We start from the raw sequence: 11,434 nt of genomic DNA on the forward strand, positions 1-11,434 counted from the left end.
AATAGTTTCCCTGGTGTGAATATTCTGCAACAATGCATAAGATTCTAATAAGATTACTGACATTTAGAAATGGGAGGAAAGGAGCTAAAGGTGTAGGGAAGGTGTGATACGTAGGGGAAGAACAAAAAGGGAAAAGAAAAAAATGTGAGAGAATGAAAAGATGAAAATAAAGTGTTTGTAGATGGGGAGGGGAGGAGGGGGTGAAGGGAGGGCAGAGGTAAGGGGAAAAAAATGAGAATCAAGACTTGCCATGTAAAGGTACATGATCCCAACAATGAATGTAACTGTACTGTATCCCTAAATGTACCAATAAACACAAAAAAAAAAAAAAAAAAGAAAAAGAAAAAAAAAAAAGAACAACTTAGGCTATCATGCTCTTCAAAAACTTTCCAGCTTCTACTAAGCCACTGTCCAGTTCCAAAGCAACTTTCCACATTTTCAGGTACATTCACTTGCCACATAACAATGTTCTTTTTTTTTAACTGGGGATCAAACTCAGGACCTTTAGCTTGCAAGGCAGGCAGAAGAAGCACTGGTCTAAATCCCCAGCCCCTAGAATGTTCTTGTAATGTCCTTGTCCACGAGTATACAGATAATAGTGGTGCCTTAAGATTATCTCCTCTGGTGACATTATAGCCACTTTTGTTTCTGTAAGTACATTTTATGGTGTTCATACAAGAAGAAATCACCTAAGGACATATGTCTTAGTTACTTTCCTCCATACTGAGACAAAATCTAACACCCAGTAGTTAAGGGAGGACAGGTTTATTTAGCTCAGTTTGTAGGGGTTCTGGTCCCTAATCAGCTGGCTCCAAGCAGACAGGTATCGCAGAGGAGAAACAGTTCATGGTGGGCAGACAGTATCAAAGCAATGAGGGTACCAACAAGCAACCTTACTAGCTTCTTTCTGCCCGATTTTATATTCTATCGAGGCTACCAGGATTAAAGCAGTGGCAAATCAATACGTGGACTGCTTAAGTAATCACATACCCTTAATCCCAGCAACACACACTCTAGATTCAGCCACCTCTGAAAATGCCCCACTTATGACATGAGTCTTTCGGGTGTTATCTAGACACAAGCTATAGCAACGTATTTCTTGGAATACATCCCTGTTAATAAGCAACATATGATTGCCTTTATTATAGTGGTATCCCACTTCCAGGTGCTAACATCCACACTTGTTTCTTACTGTTATGTAATTACCACAAACTTAATATCACAAAACAAAACCCATTTATTATTCTGTTGCCCAGACATCCAAACCCAGCAGGGCTCTCCACTCAGGATTTATTTAAATGGCTGAAATCCAGAATCCAGGTCTCTGCCAAGCTGCATTCCTGCATTCTTTTCTGGAATGCTGAAAAACAATCTAGTCCCCCAGCTTATTCAGGTTTCTAGTAAAGTTCAACTTCTGTAGTTTGTAATAAGAATGAGTCTGCATCTCTCTCCTGTCTATCCAAGAGCACACTGCTAGAACATGTGACCCCCCTTCATCTTCTAGGACAAGGGAAAAATCTTTACACTGAATCTTTCCCACACTTTGAATGTTTTGCCAAGAAAGACCCAGTATTATTTAAAGGCAATCAGGCCTACTGAAGATAATCTCCCTATTTTAAGGTCAACTAATTCGGGTAGTTACATTAGCAACATTTCTTCACTTGGAATACTGTGATATGTGTGTAACGGAGGCAAATACCTTGGGACCCACCTTATTTTACCTACCACAGAAATTAATATAAAACAAACTGTGGAGCCATGAACTACATGAATACTAAAAAATAATAAGTGACGGTAACACTTAAAACCCTCTAACAGGGGGCCGGGGATTTAGCTCAGCGGTTTGGTGGCCTGCCTTGCAAGCGCAAGGACCCGAGTTCAATCCCTGGTACCGAAAACAAAAAAAACAAAAAGCCCTCTAACAGGTTACAGTATAAGAAATTTAGTTATACCACACAATCTAGTCAACTTTTCATTTCCAAATTTGAAGCTTCAGCTTCATAATTTGTCTGGGCAAATAATGCATCAATACAGTGAGAAGAATCATATAAGTCCAAACATTATCTAACATTAATCTCCTCGGCTTTCTGGCCCTAAAAACATAAATAAGTGTTCTTTATTTTTACTTGTACCTGTCTACAGAATATAATTTACATTCTTTGTGTGGAGTTGGTACATGTACATAACACATTTTAATTCCTTTCTTCATCCCCTTTCCCTGCCCCTCATGCCTTGGCCCTCCCTCCATCTCTTGATCACCTTCTCATTTGATAGATCTCACTCCCAACTTATTATCTTTTATTTTGCTCTTTATCTATAATTTGGTTTTCTCAGAAGAGAAATCATGTGATATTGAAGCTTGTGTATCTATTTCACTTAACATTATGGTCTCAAGGTGCATCCATGTTCCTACAAATGACTGAAGTGTATCTTTCTTTATAGCAGAGTACTACTCCATGTGTAAATACCACATTTTCCTTATGCATTCATCTGTTGACTGACATACAGGCTGCCTCCAAGATTTAGTTGTCATAAATTGAGGTGCTATAAATGTGGGTATGCATGTATCACTGTAATATAATGGCTTTAACTCTTTCAAGAAGATACCTGAAAAGGGAATAGCTAAGTCAAATGGAATTTCTAGTTTTAGTTGTTTGTTTGTTTGGTACTGGGGATCTAACTCAGGACCTTGCTCTTGAAAGGCAGGCACTGGCACCAGTAAACTAAATCCCCAGATCTAGTTTTTATTTTTTGAGGATCTCCATACTAATTTCCATTGAAAGTGGTTTCAGTTATTCATTCTTTTGTTTTTATTACTTTTTATAGGTATTAGCTTATTCTGTTCATTAACAGAGCTAAATTACTCTAATATTCACCCTTGGTTACATATGTTCTCCTTCCATACAATTTTTCAGACCTTGCAAGGATCTTGTACAATAGACAAAATCTCTTTGAATATCTTCTCTTTGTCTGAATTTCTTATATGCAGAATTCCCAAGATGACTTGTTTCTATATCAATAATCAATTGTCTTTGGGGATTAGAATTAGGCTCAGAGTGGATTCCCTTCTACTCCTGTGTTCTAGTCCTTAATTTCACCCCATCAAATCACTCTTTTCTAATGCTTGTATACTTTTCATTAAGCTGCTTTCAAAGAAAAGTATTTTGACAATATAATTACCACAGACACTGTAATTCTAGAACTTAAATTTGTTCCAATATTGTGACTGAATATTTTCATAATATGTGCAGGGAATTAATTCAAAATCTAAGTACCTGTTATATGGTTGATACTCAGCCAAAATCTCTTCTATAAGCTCAGTTTTAAATTGTGCATGTACATACTGGGCAAACTATAAGCTTTACTATGTGTAAAATACTATACTTAGGTAATATTATAATCAAATAATAACATAATGTGATAATGTTTTTGTTGTTGTTTCTACATTATTTGGAAACTAAAAAAAAAATCTTATGCTAAGGCAGCAGCAAGTTCCCATAGTAACTTGTAAGTACCAAGTACTCCATTGCCATGTTGGTATCTGAGTGGATTAATTTGACAGATTTTTTTCTTAAAAGGACTTTAGACATTAAATGCTCCACTGACAAATGTAAATAATGAATTTTTTACTATTAATATATTTTATGTAATAATTTTTTACTTTAGAATACCTGCGTTCTTATTTTATTCCTTAAACTTAAAGATACATTTACAATCAAATGGAACAGCCATATAAACTCTAAATCAGAAACAGAATTTGGGGGCCAGGGATTTAATTCAGTGGTGCCACTGCTAGCCTGGCAAGCTCAAGGTCCTGGGTTTGATCTTCTCAGTACAAAAAAAAAAAACAAAAAACAGCCATTTGTAAAAGTCACTAGAGAAATATATGATTTTAATATCGAGACTTAGCTATTTTGGTATTTAACAAAATGGGGGAAATAGTCCATTCTATAAAATTCCACCATGGATTTCTTTTTTCTTGAACCCTGAGAATAATATTCATGTGAAATAGTTTCACAAACAATAAAAACTTACATGATCAAGAGGAATAAGTATTAGACAATAAAATTAGGTACTGAAAGGGAAAATCTATATATACAATTTAGTCCAGTCTTTTTTTTTTTTTTTTTTTTTTTTTTTTAGTACTGGGGATTGAACTCAGGCGCTTAGAGCTTGCGAGGCAGGTGCCAGAACCACTGAGCTAAATCACCCCCACTTTGTCAGTCCTCAGTCTTAAAATGCTTTATACTGTCATTTCAAAAAACTTGTGCAAAAATTTAACATGGTTGAAAATAGTGATCCCATTATCTAATGGTGATTAAAACAAAAACTAGTAGATAGTTATAGCTGCTTATCAACCCATGACTTATTAATTAAATGTATTTAAAGGAAAAAACAAAGTACAAGCCATATGGAACATACTTTGATAATGCAACTACCAGCCAGAATTTTACTATCAAATGGTCAGTTTCTACAAAAACAAAGAACTTTACACACCCTTTACACACAGAAACCTACTGACACATAATAATGAGGTTGAGCAATATCAAGCAAGAAAAACAAAGAAAATATATTAGTTTCCTAAGTCTGCCATAAAACAGTACCATACACAGCATGGCTTAAAACAAAAGAAATTTATTCTCTCACTGTTCTGGAAGCTGGATGTTAGCAATCAAGAGGTCAAAAGGCCAGGTTCTCTCTGAAGGCAGTAGAGGGAAATCTGTTACCTGTCATTTTCTGAGATTCTGACACTGCCAGATATTCTGGACATTCTTATACATGCAATACTCAAATCTCTTATCTCTAATGTCACCTAGTATTTTCCCCTATGTGCATTTGTGTCTCTTCACCTCTTAGGACAGCAGTCAGATTAATGTATACCCCAACAACTTCATATTTAACTTGTTTAAATCTGCAAAGATCTTATTTCCAAATAAGATAAATGTATTTGGGGTGGGGGATATAATTCAAATCATAGTAGGAGATGGGGCAGTAAAGGCCATACCTCCAAGTTTCTTACTAAGACGTACTGCTGCTACCAATCCCTTTCAGGCCCCTGAGAATTTTAAAACTACAGCTACTACTATTGGCAAATTAGTTCCTATGGAAAAAATTGCATTAGAGGTGAATCCTTAATAGGACCTAAGCCTGGCAATCAGCACAAGTACATAATTATTAAGGAGAAAATTTAAAGTCTAACTTTTCCTCAACTTTCAAAACACATTTACTTTTTTTTCCATTTGCATATTTTGGAAAACTTTTCTATCTTTCTGGTTGATTTTAGCTCATTTCTCTTTTACAGTTAAACCATGCATACACACACTTCTAAATTGTGCACACAAGCACATACAGCTAAATTGTGCACACCCACAAATTCATATATTACAATCCTAATACCTAAAATTGAGAATGTTACTGCTTCAAGATGGTGCCTTTAATGAGGTGATTATGATAAAATGAAGCCATACGAGTAAGCTCTACTCCAATATCAGGTGTTCTCCTAAAAAGAGGAAGTCAGAGGATAACACACACAAAGGGAAGACCACTTAAGACAAAAGGATGACCATCCATCTATAAGCTAGCCTAGAAGTCTCAGAGAAATCCAACCCAGTATCTCTAAAACTATGGGGAAATAAATTTCCATTGTTTAACCCAACCAGTCTGTGATACAATTAGTTGACAACTAAGCAAGGACAATTAGTTAGCTGCTAATGAAGAAGGATAATGCTAAGTTTGTATTATCCATCAAATCAAAATCATCTTATGTAAATTGAAATAGTATTTTACTATGAACAAGTATTTTTTTAGGCATATGGGAAGCTAAACTTGTCCTAGCCTTGACCAAAATCCTGTGTACTATCAAATATGTACTCCGTAGCCAGCATCAAACTACATATAATCATCATTCTATAATAATACAGATAGTAAATGGGAGAGGTAATGTTTTGATATGTAAGAGAAATGAAATAGTAAAACTGGTTTAAGACTCAGAGGAAATTTTCTATAAAACAGAAAACCATCACACAGAACAGTGAAGTAATTTACTCAAGTTCAGACTTAAACTTGAGACTGTAATTCATATATTTTTAAGTGGTATAAAAATACACATAACAATATAACCAAAATTTGGAGTTGCACGATAATATGGATGTACTTAACACTATTGAACTGTATGTATATTTAAAACTGAGATGTTAAATTTTTGTGTACTTTACCCGATTTAAAAAAATAAAACCAGAAAAGAGGTACACATTATGAAAAAATATAATTTAAATCACTACATATAATTTCTATTATAGAAATTTCTACCACAATAAATCTAACTATTTATAAAAATAGAAAAATGTGTAAAATACTTAAATTTAACAATTGTTTAGAAATTTATGAAGTGGCTTTGTAAACTTTTCATTTTTTTCCTTCTTTTCCTAGTTTTAGAAGTAAAAATGTGAATGGTATAACAATGAAACACAGTAATTTAAGTTAGCCCAAATCCACTCTGAAATGAGGGTAAACTAACTAGATTACTGCTTACTATATTCTATGTCAGCAATAAAAGTAAGCACGGAGGTAGCTACTATGACTATTCACAAATATTCCAGTCTTCTCTTTTCCTGGATATGTGACTGAAATTAGAGATGGCCATATGGTATGCTCTGCCCCTTAGAATAAGACTGGAAGAGACGCGTGTTATTTCCAAGCAGACATTTTAAGAGTCAATATGTGCTTCAGCACATTCTCTTCTTTCCTCTGCTATAGGGACTGGCAATATTTTAAAGACTGCTGGTTCCTCAGGCAGAAATCCTGAATAAAGATAACAATGAAAAGGAATAGTGTTAACAGCAAGCCCACAAAGGACAGATAGAGTAAGCAAAAATAAATCAGATTAAGTCATTGAGATTCTGAGAATAATTGTTACCACAACATAGCCAGACTACTCCCTGGCCTGGTACAGAACATAAACACTGTACAAAGAAAAGAAATGTGGAGTCTCACAAATGAACCATGGAAGAATAAGCAGAGAATGACAAGAGACTTTCCTCTGCTCTTGCCAGGGAAAGCTACTCTGGCAGAAAGTTTCTACCAGGGAATGCAGGGTATATTCATGCATATTTACAGGAGTATAATAAATGCCTCAGAAAATAATAAATGGCTCAGAGCTGAGATGCAGAACAAGTACTGATGCTACAGGCAGGTTCCCAGAGTTTGGGGAAAACCTTTATTCCACCTACCCTTCCCTATCTTGATCCAAGAGCTAAGGAAACCTGGACTCTTCCAAATGCAACCTCTATCATTTCAGCCATTTGAAGAAATATTCAGTCTTTAGGAAAGACTGGGGAAAAAAAAGGGTTTATCCATGTGGGGCCAGGACCCATTTCTTGGCATTTTAACTTCCAGAGATGCCAAATAAGCTTGGAGCCATCCTAGAGAATCTCACCCAGAGGAGTTAGTCAAGAGCTAGTTACTCCTGCTAATACAGGTCCTTGTTTACTACTGCCCTAATGAAAGTCAAAAGGAAGTTGAACTTAAAACTGAGACAATTAGCTTCTGCTGGTCAGCTAGATAACCATAATACAGGACTCAAAATTGAGAAATCTATCAGCTCATTTCATTTGTAACTTTTAGGACCACTGCATACAACTAGGCAGGCTGTTCCCTGAAAGAGCACTGAAACAAGAAGGGGAATGGTGGACAACACTGAGGTTTCACACACTACAAAGAAGAGTAACTTTTCTGCACCTTGTACAAAGGTGCCTTTTGGTTGGCAAAATTTGTCTACATGAACCTTATAGACTGGATTTCTACTCCCCATGCATATTTCCCAGAATTTCTTGAAGTCCACATTTACGGGTATTACTGAGGAGATATGCTCCATTTCTGACCACTGTCAACTCCTGCTTTTTAAGAATGCTTGAAGTTTGATCCTTTCCCCATGAAGATTTTACCATGATAACCTATAGTGAGTAGATTCATGAACCTGGAACACATTCCTGTGCCCAGTAAGAAATCAGGACAAGTCACTAGTAAATAAGGTACCAAAGATAAATCTTTTGCCAGAACTCTAGCTCATGGCAGAATCTCTCCATTGAGAGTGTTAAACAGAATTTTTACATCACTTCACTGACCAAATAACATCATTTTAATGTGCTAAAGTTCAGGGTTTGTTAACTTTGATACTATAAATATCCTGAACCAGGTAACTCTTTGCTATGGGCACTATTTAGTTCATTGTATCATATGTAGCAAAATTCCTGGCCTTTGCCCACTAGATGGCAAAAGCACTACTCCCTCTCCCACACTCGAGACAATGAAAAATGTCTCCAGACATTGCCAAATGCCCTCTAAGGGTGCAAAATCACTCCACTTTAACAACTACTATATTAGATCTCCAGTTACTTTTCCAGCAGGTAGTATGTCAAGAGTTGCATACTAGGACCAAGATACCAATGCCCACCTCCATATGCTCTTTGGCATTTGAATCTGATATAGACCTTCCACCTGAGACCCCACTGATAAACAAATTAAGAAACTCTGCCTAGAGTTGAGAGGCTGGCTTGATTCCCCAAAGGTGGAAAACAATTGAACCCTGAACTTTTGCTTGGTTTTCTTCCCCTATTCCACTATTCTCTCCTAATAACTTTCCCTTCACTTCTGTACTTCTCCTAAAAATAGAAATATGATTCAACTGAAGTCACTTAGCTGATTTATTTTCCCACACAAGAGATGGAGCAAAAGCAAATGGTCACTGACTGCCAGGTCTGGTCTTTAATGCCTCTCCACCCTCCACATCTCATCCATCACACAGACACTCCCTGGCACTGGCTGGTAAAGTCTGAACTGCTATATTTCCAGTGGCCTCTTTAGCTTAATAATTTGGAGGACTATGGGGGTAGAAACCCAGGCCAATAGACCTACCTGTATGTACAATCTGACACACTAACTTACACTTCTTAAACCAGAAACATGGCCTCATGCTTGGATGAAAACAAAATAGATTATGCCTTCAATACCAACTACATAGCTGGGATTTAGCTCAGTGGTTCTGCCACCTGCCTCACAAGCACAAGGCCCTGAGTTCTATCCCCGATACCAAACCAAACCAAACAAAAATATAACAACAATACTGACTACATAATATGATATATACATAATATGAAATGTGGCTAATAAACATTCCTTTTATTTTTATCACACTTCATATAATAACATGGAAGACAATACTTTAAAAACAAATGTGGATTCCCTCAGGCAAGAGCAGGAGATGGGCCCAGATGCTGTCCCTCATTGAAGAAGACCCCACATGCCTGGATGCTGGAGACAGTGACCTCAGGTTAATGGGTCTGCTGTCTCCTTGGAGCCAGCTTTGAGTAAAACCCTTCTCCTTTTACCCAAAGAAATGGCCTGCTTTGATCTGGTCAGTGGTGGGCAATCGAAGCTAGGTGTTTGAATCTGGGTGCCAGAAACACTAGGACAAAGCCAGACCCTGTGGATGCTGTGACCAAATGAAAAGTAAGATGCCTGACACACAGAGTATGGAGGGAGGCTCAACCAAAAATGGGTGAAATAAGATGCACACACTTAGGTCCCTGGCAGTATTACAAACAGCCAAGTTAGGTAGAAATATTATAGGCAGTCAGGTAGGGCTGGGCCCTGGACAGAGTCAGTGCACAGAAGGCGAAAACACATAACAACTGTGGCCAGAGATGCATCTATTGGAGACCAGGTCTCAAAATAAAGACGAAATGACCAGGGTATACTTTCCCAAAGGACAAGATAAGCAGTAACATTAGACCTAATGAAGTCCAAATAGACATTAGACACCCTGGTGGGTAAATAAGACCTACAGACCCATCATTTTCCAGAAAAAGTCTTTGTTCTTTCCACGCACCCTTGTTACATGACTTATTCCCCCACTATCCTTGTGACCTTATTGGTTGTTCTGAGCTTTAACCCACATTGTACTCACATGGTTTTTGTTCTACAAAACATCCTTGTAAAGTGGGGTCCTCGGCTACCCATCTGGGGCCCCTCCTACCTCTCAGGAACTATCCCTTCAATAAACATTTCCTACCCTTAAAAAAAATGTTAAAAAGTGAAAATAAGGCCTTTTACTCAATGACCAAAGTTCACAAGTTGTATTAAGAGATCTGTCTGTGTTCCACTTTTACAATCTTGTAGATGTACTTGTACATGTAGACAGACATAAATTCAACATAACTCCACAATAAAACAAAATAAACTAGAAATGAAATAAATGCCCACTAATGAAGAGACTAATATAAATTATAGTACTTCTATACAACAAAATAGTATGTAGTTTTAAAAAATAACTATACAAGATTTGAATGTACTGATTGATATTAGATGATCTATTAGATACACTGTGAAAAGAGTTACAAAAAGACTATGCAGTGGCTTCAATTTTGTGGAAAAAAAAGAGCCACACAGAATTTTTTGCTTTTTGGGTTTTTTTTTTTTTTGCTTTTATACACAGGCTATATTCATTTCTATAAGGACATAAAAGAAATATATGTGGCTGCCTCTGGAAAAGAAGATAGGTCTGAAAAGGAAGGAATCTTGCTTTTACTGTATATTCTTTGAAGTTTTAAATTTTTTTAAATTTCACATAAAAGTTAATCATGATCAAACAAAAATCAAACAAAAATTTAAAGAAAATGCATCAAAATTAAAAAGCAAATATTCTATATAGGATGATAGAATTCTTACCTTTCTCTGCAAAATTTAAGTGAATGTAGTATGGCAGGCCTCTTCTGACGTAAATTCCATAAGTGTAAGGTGTCATCAGCCAAGGCACTCACAAGAGCTCCCTTAAAAATAAAGTGTGTTTTATACATACCATTGCATAAATATTAATGTTATTAATAACTATAAAAAAAATCTCAAAAATGAAAGCTTTCTGCCAACAAATTGAATTCTAAGAAACATTTGCCATCCCCAATTTCTAAACAGCACGTGTTGAGTGTATTATGTGTATATCTATATAAATTTGTTTTAACTTCTTCAATAAAGTATAATTTAGTATTTTATAAATCAAAAGTATAGTAGGATCCAGGGAGATAGTATGGTTAAGATCTGGCTATTTAAAATTTGAGATCAGAATACAAATTAATCTAGCAGTATTGTAAATACTTCCTTAATAGATCAAAATATGATACAAAGATATCTTACTCATTTGGCTTAAGGCAAATCTTTATGAAAACATTATATCTCATCATAATTCTACTACTAGAATGATATGGAAAACAAGGACAACATTCAGTCAGCACACTGTAACTTCAATATCTGAGTGGTTAAATTAGAAAGTTAAAACATCTGATGCAATTAAGTGTGATTATTTATGAGGAAGCAAATGCCTGGTAGTATGTGAAAAACATCTAGTTGGCTCAGTCTCATCCTAGAAAAAAAAAAAAAAAAA

At 35.9% G+C, this 11,434-nt stretch overlaps 1 protein-coding gene across 4 annotated transcripts in view; it reads right to left on the reverse strand.

Annotated features, from left to right (window-relative positions):
• The window catches only part of Stxbp5 (syntaxin binding protein 5), a 179,001-nt gene that overhangs the window by 138,346 nt on the left and 29,221 nt on the right, over positions 1–11,434 (reverse strand). For all 4 annotated transcript variants that reach the window (XM_010639597.3, XM_033763319.1, XM_010639606.3 and 1 more), the window contains exon 4: positions 10,726–10,826. In XM_010639597.3, coding sequence (XP_010637899.1) covers positions 10,726–10,826 — 101 coding nt within the window. The remainder of the gene's footprint in view (positions 1–10,725; positions 10,827–11,434) is intronic.

This window comes from Fukomys damarensis, unplaced genomic scaffold (genome assembly GCF_012274545.1).
Source record: "Fukomys damarensis isolate Sample0158 unplaced genomic scaffold, DMR_v1.0_HiC HiC_scaffold_14, whole genome shotgun sequence".
In the NCBI taxonomy this organism is placed as follows: domain Eukaryota; kingdom Metazoa; phylum Chordata; class Mammalia; order Rodentia; family Bathyergidae; genus Fukomys; species Fukomys damarensis.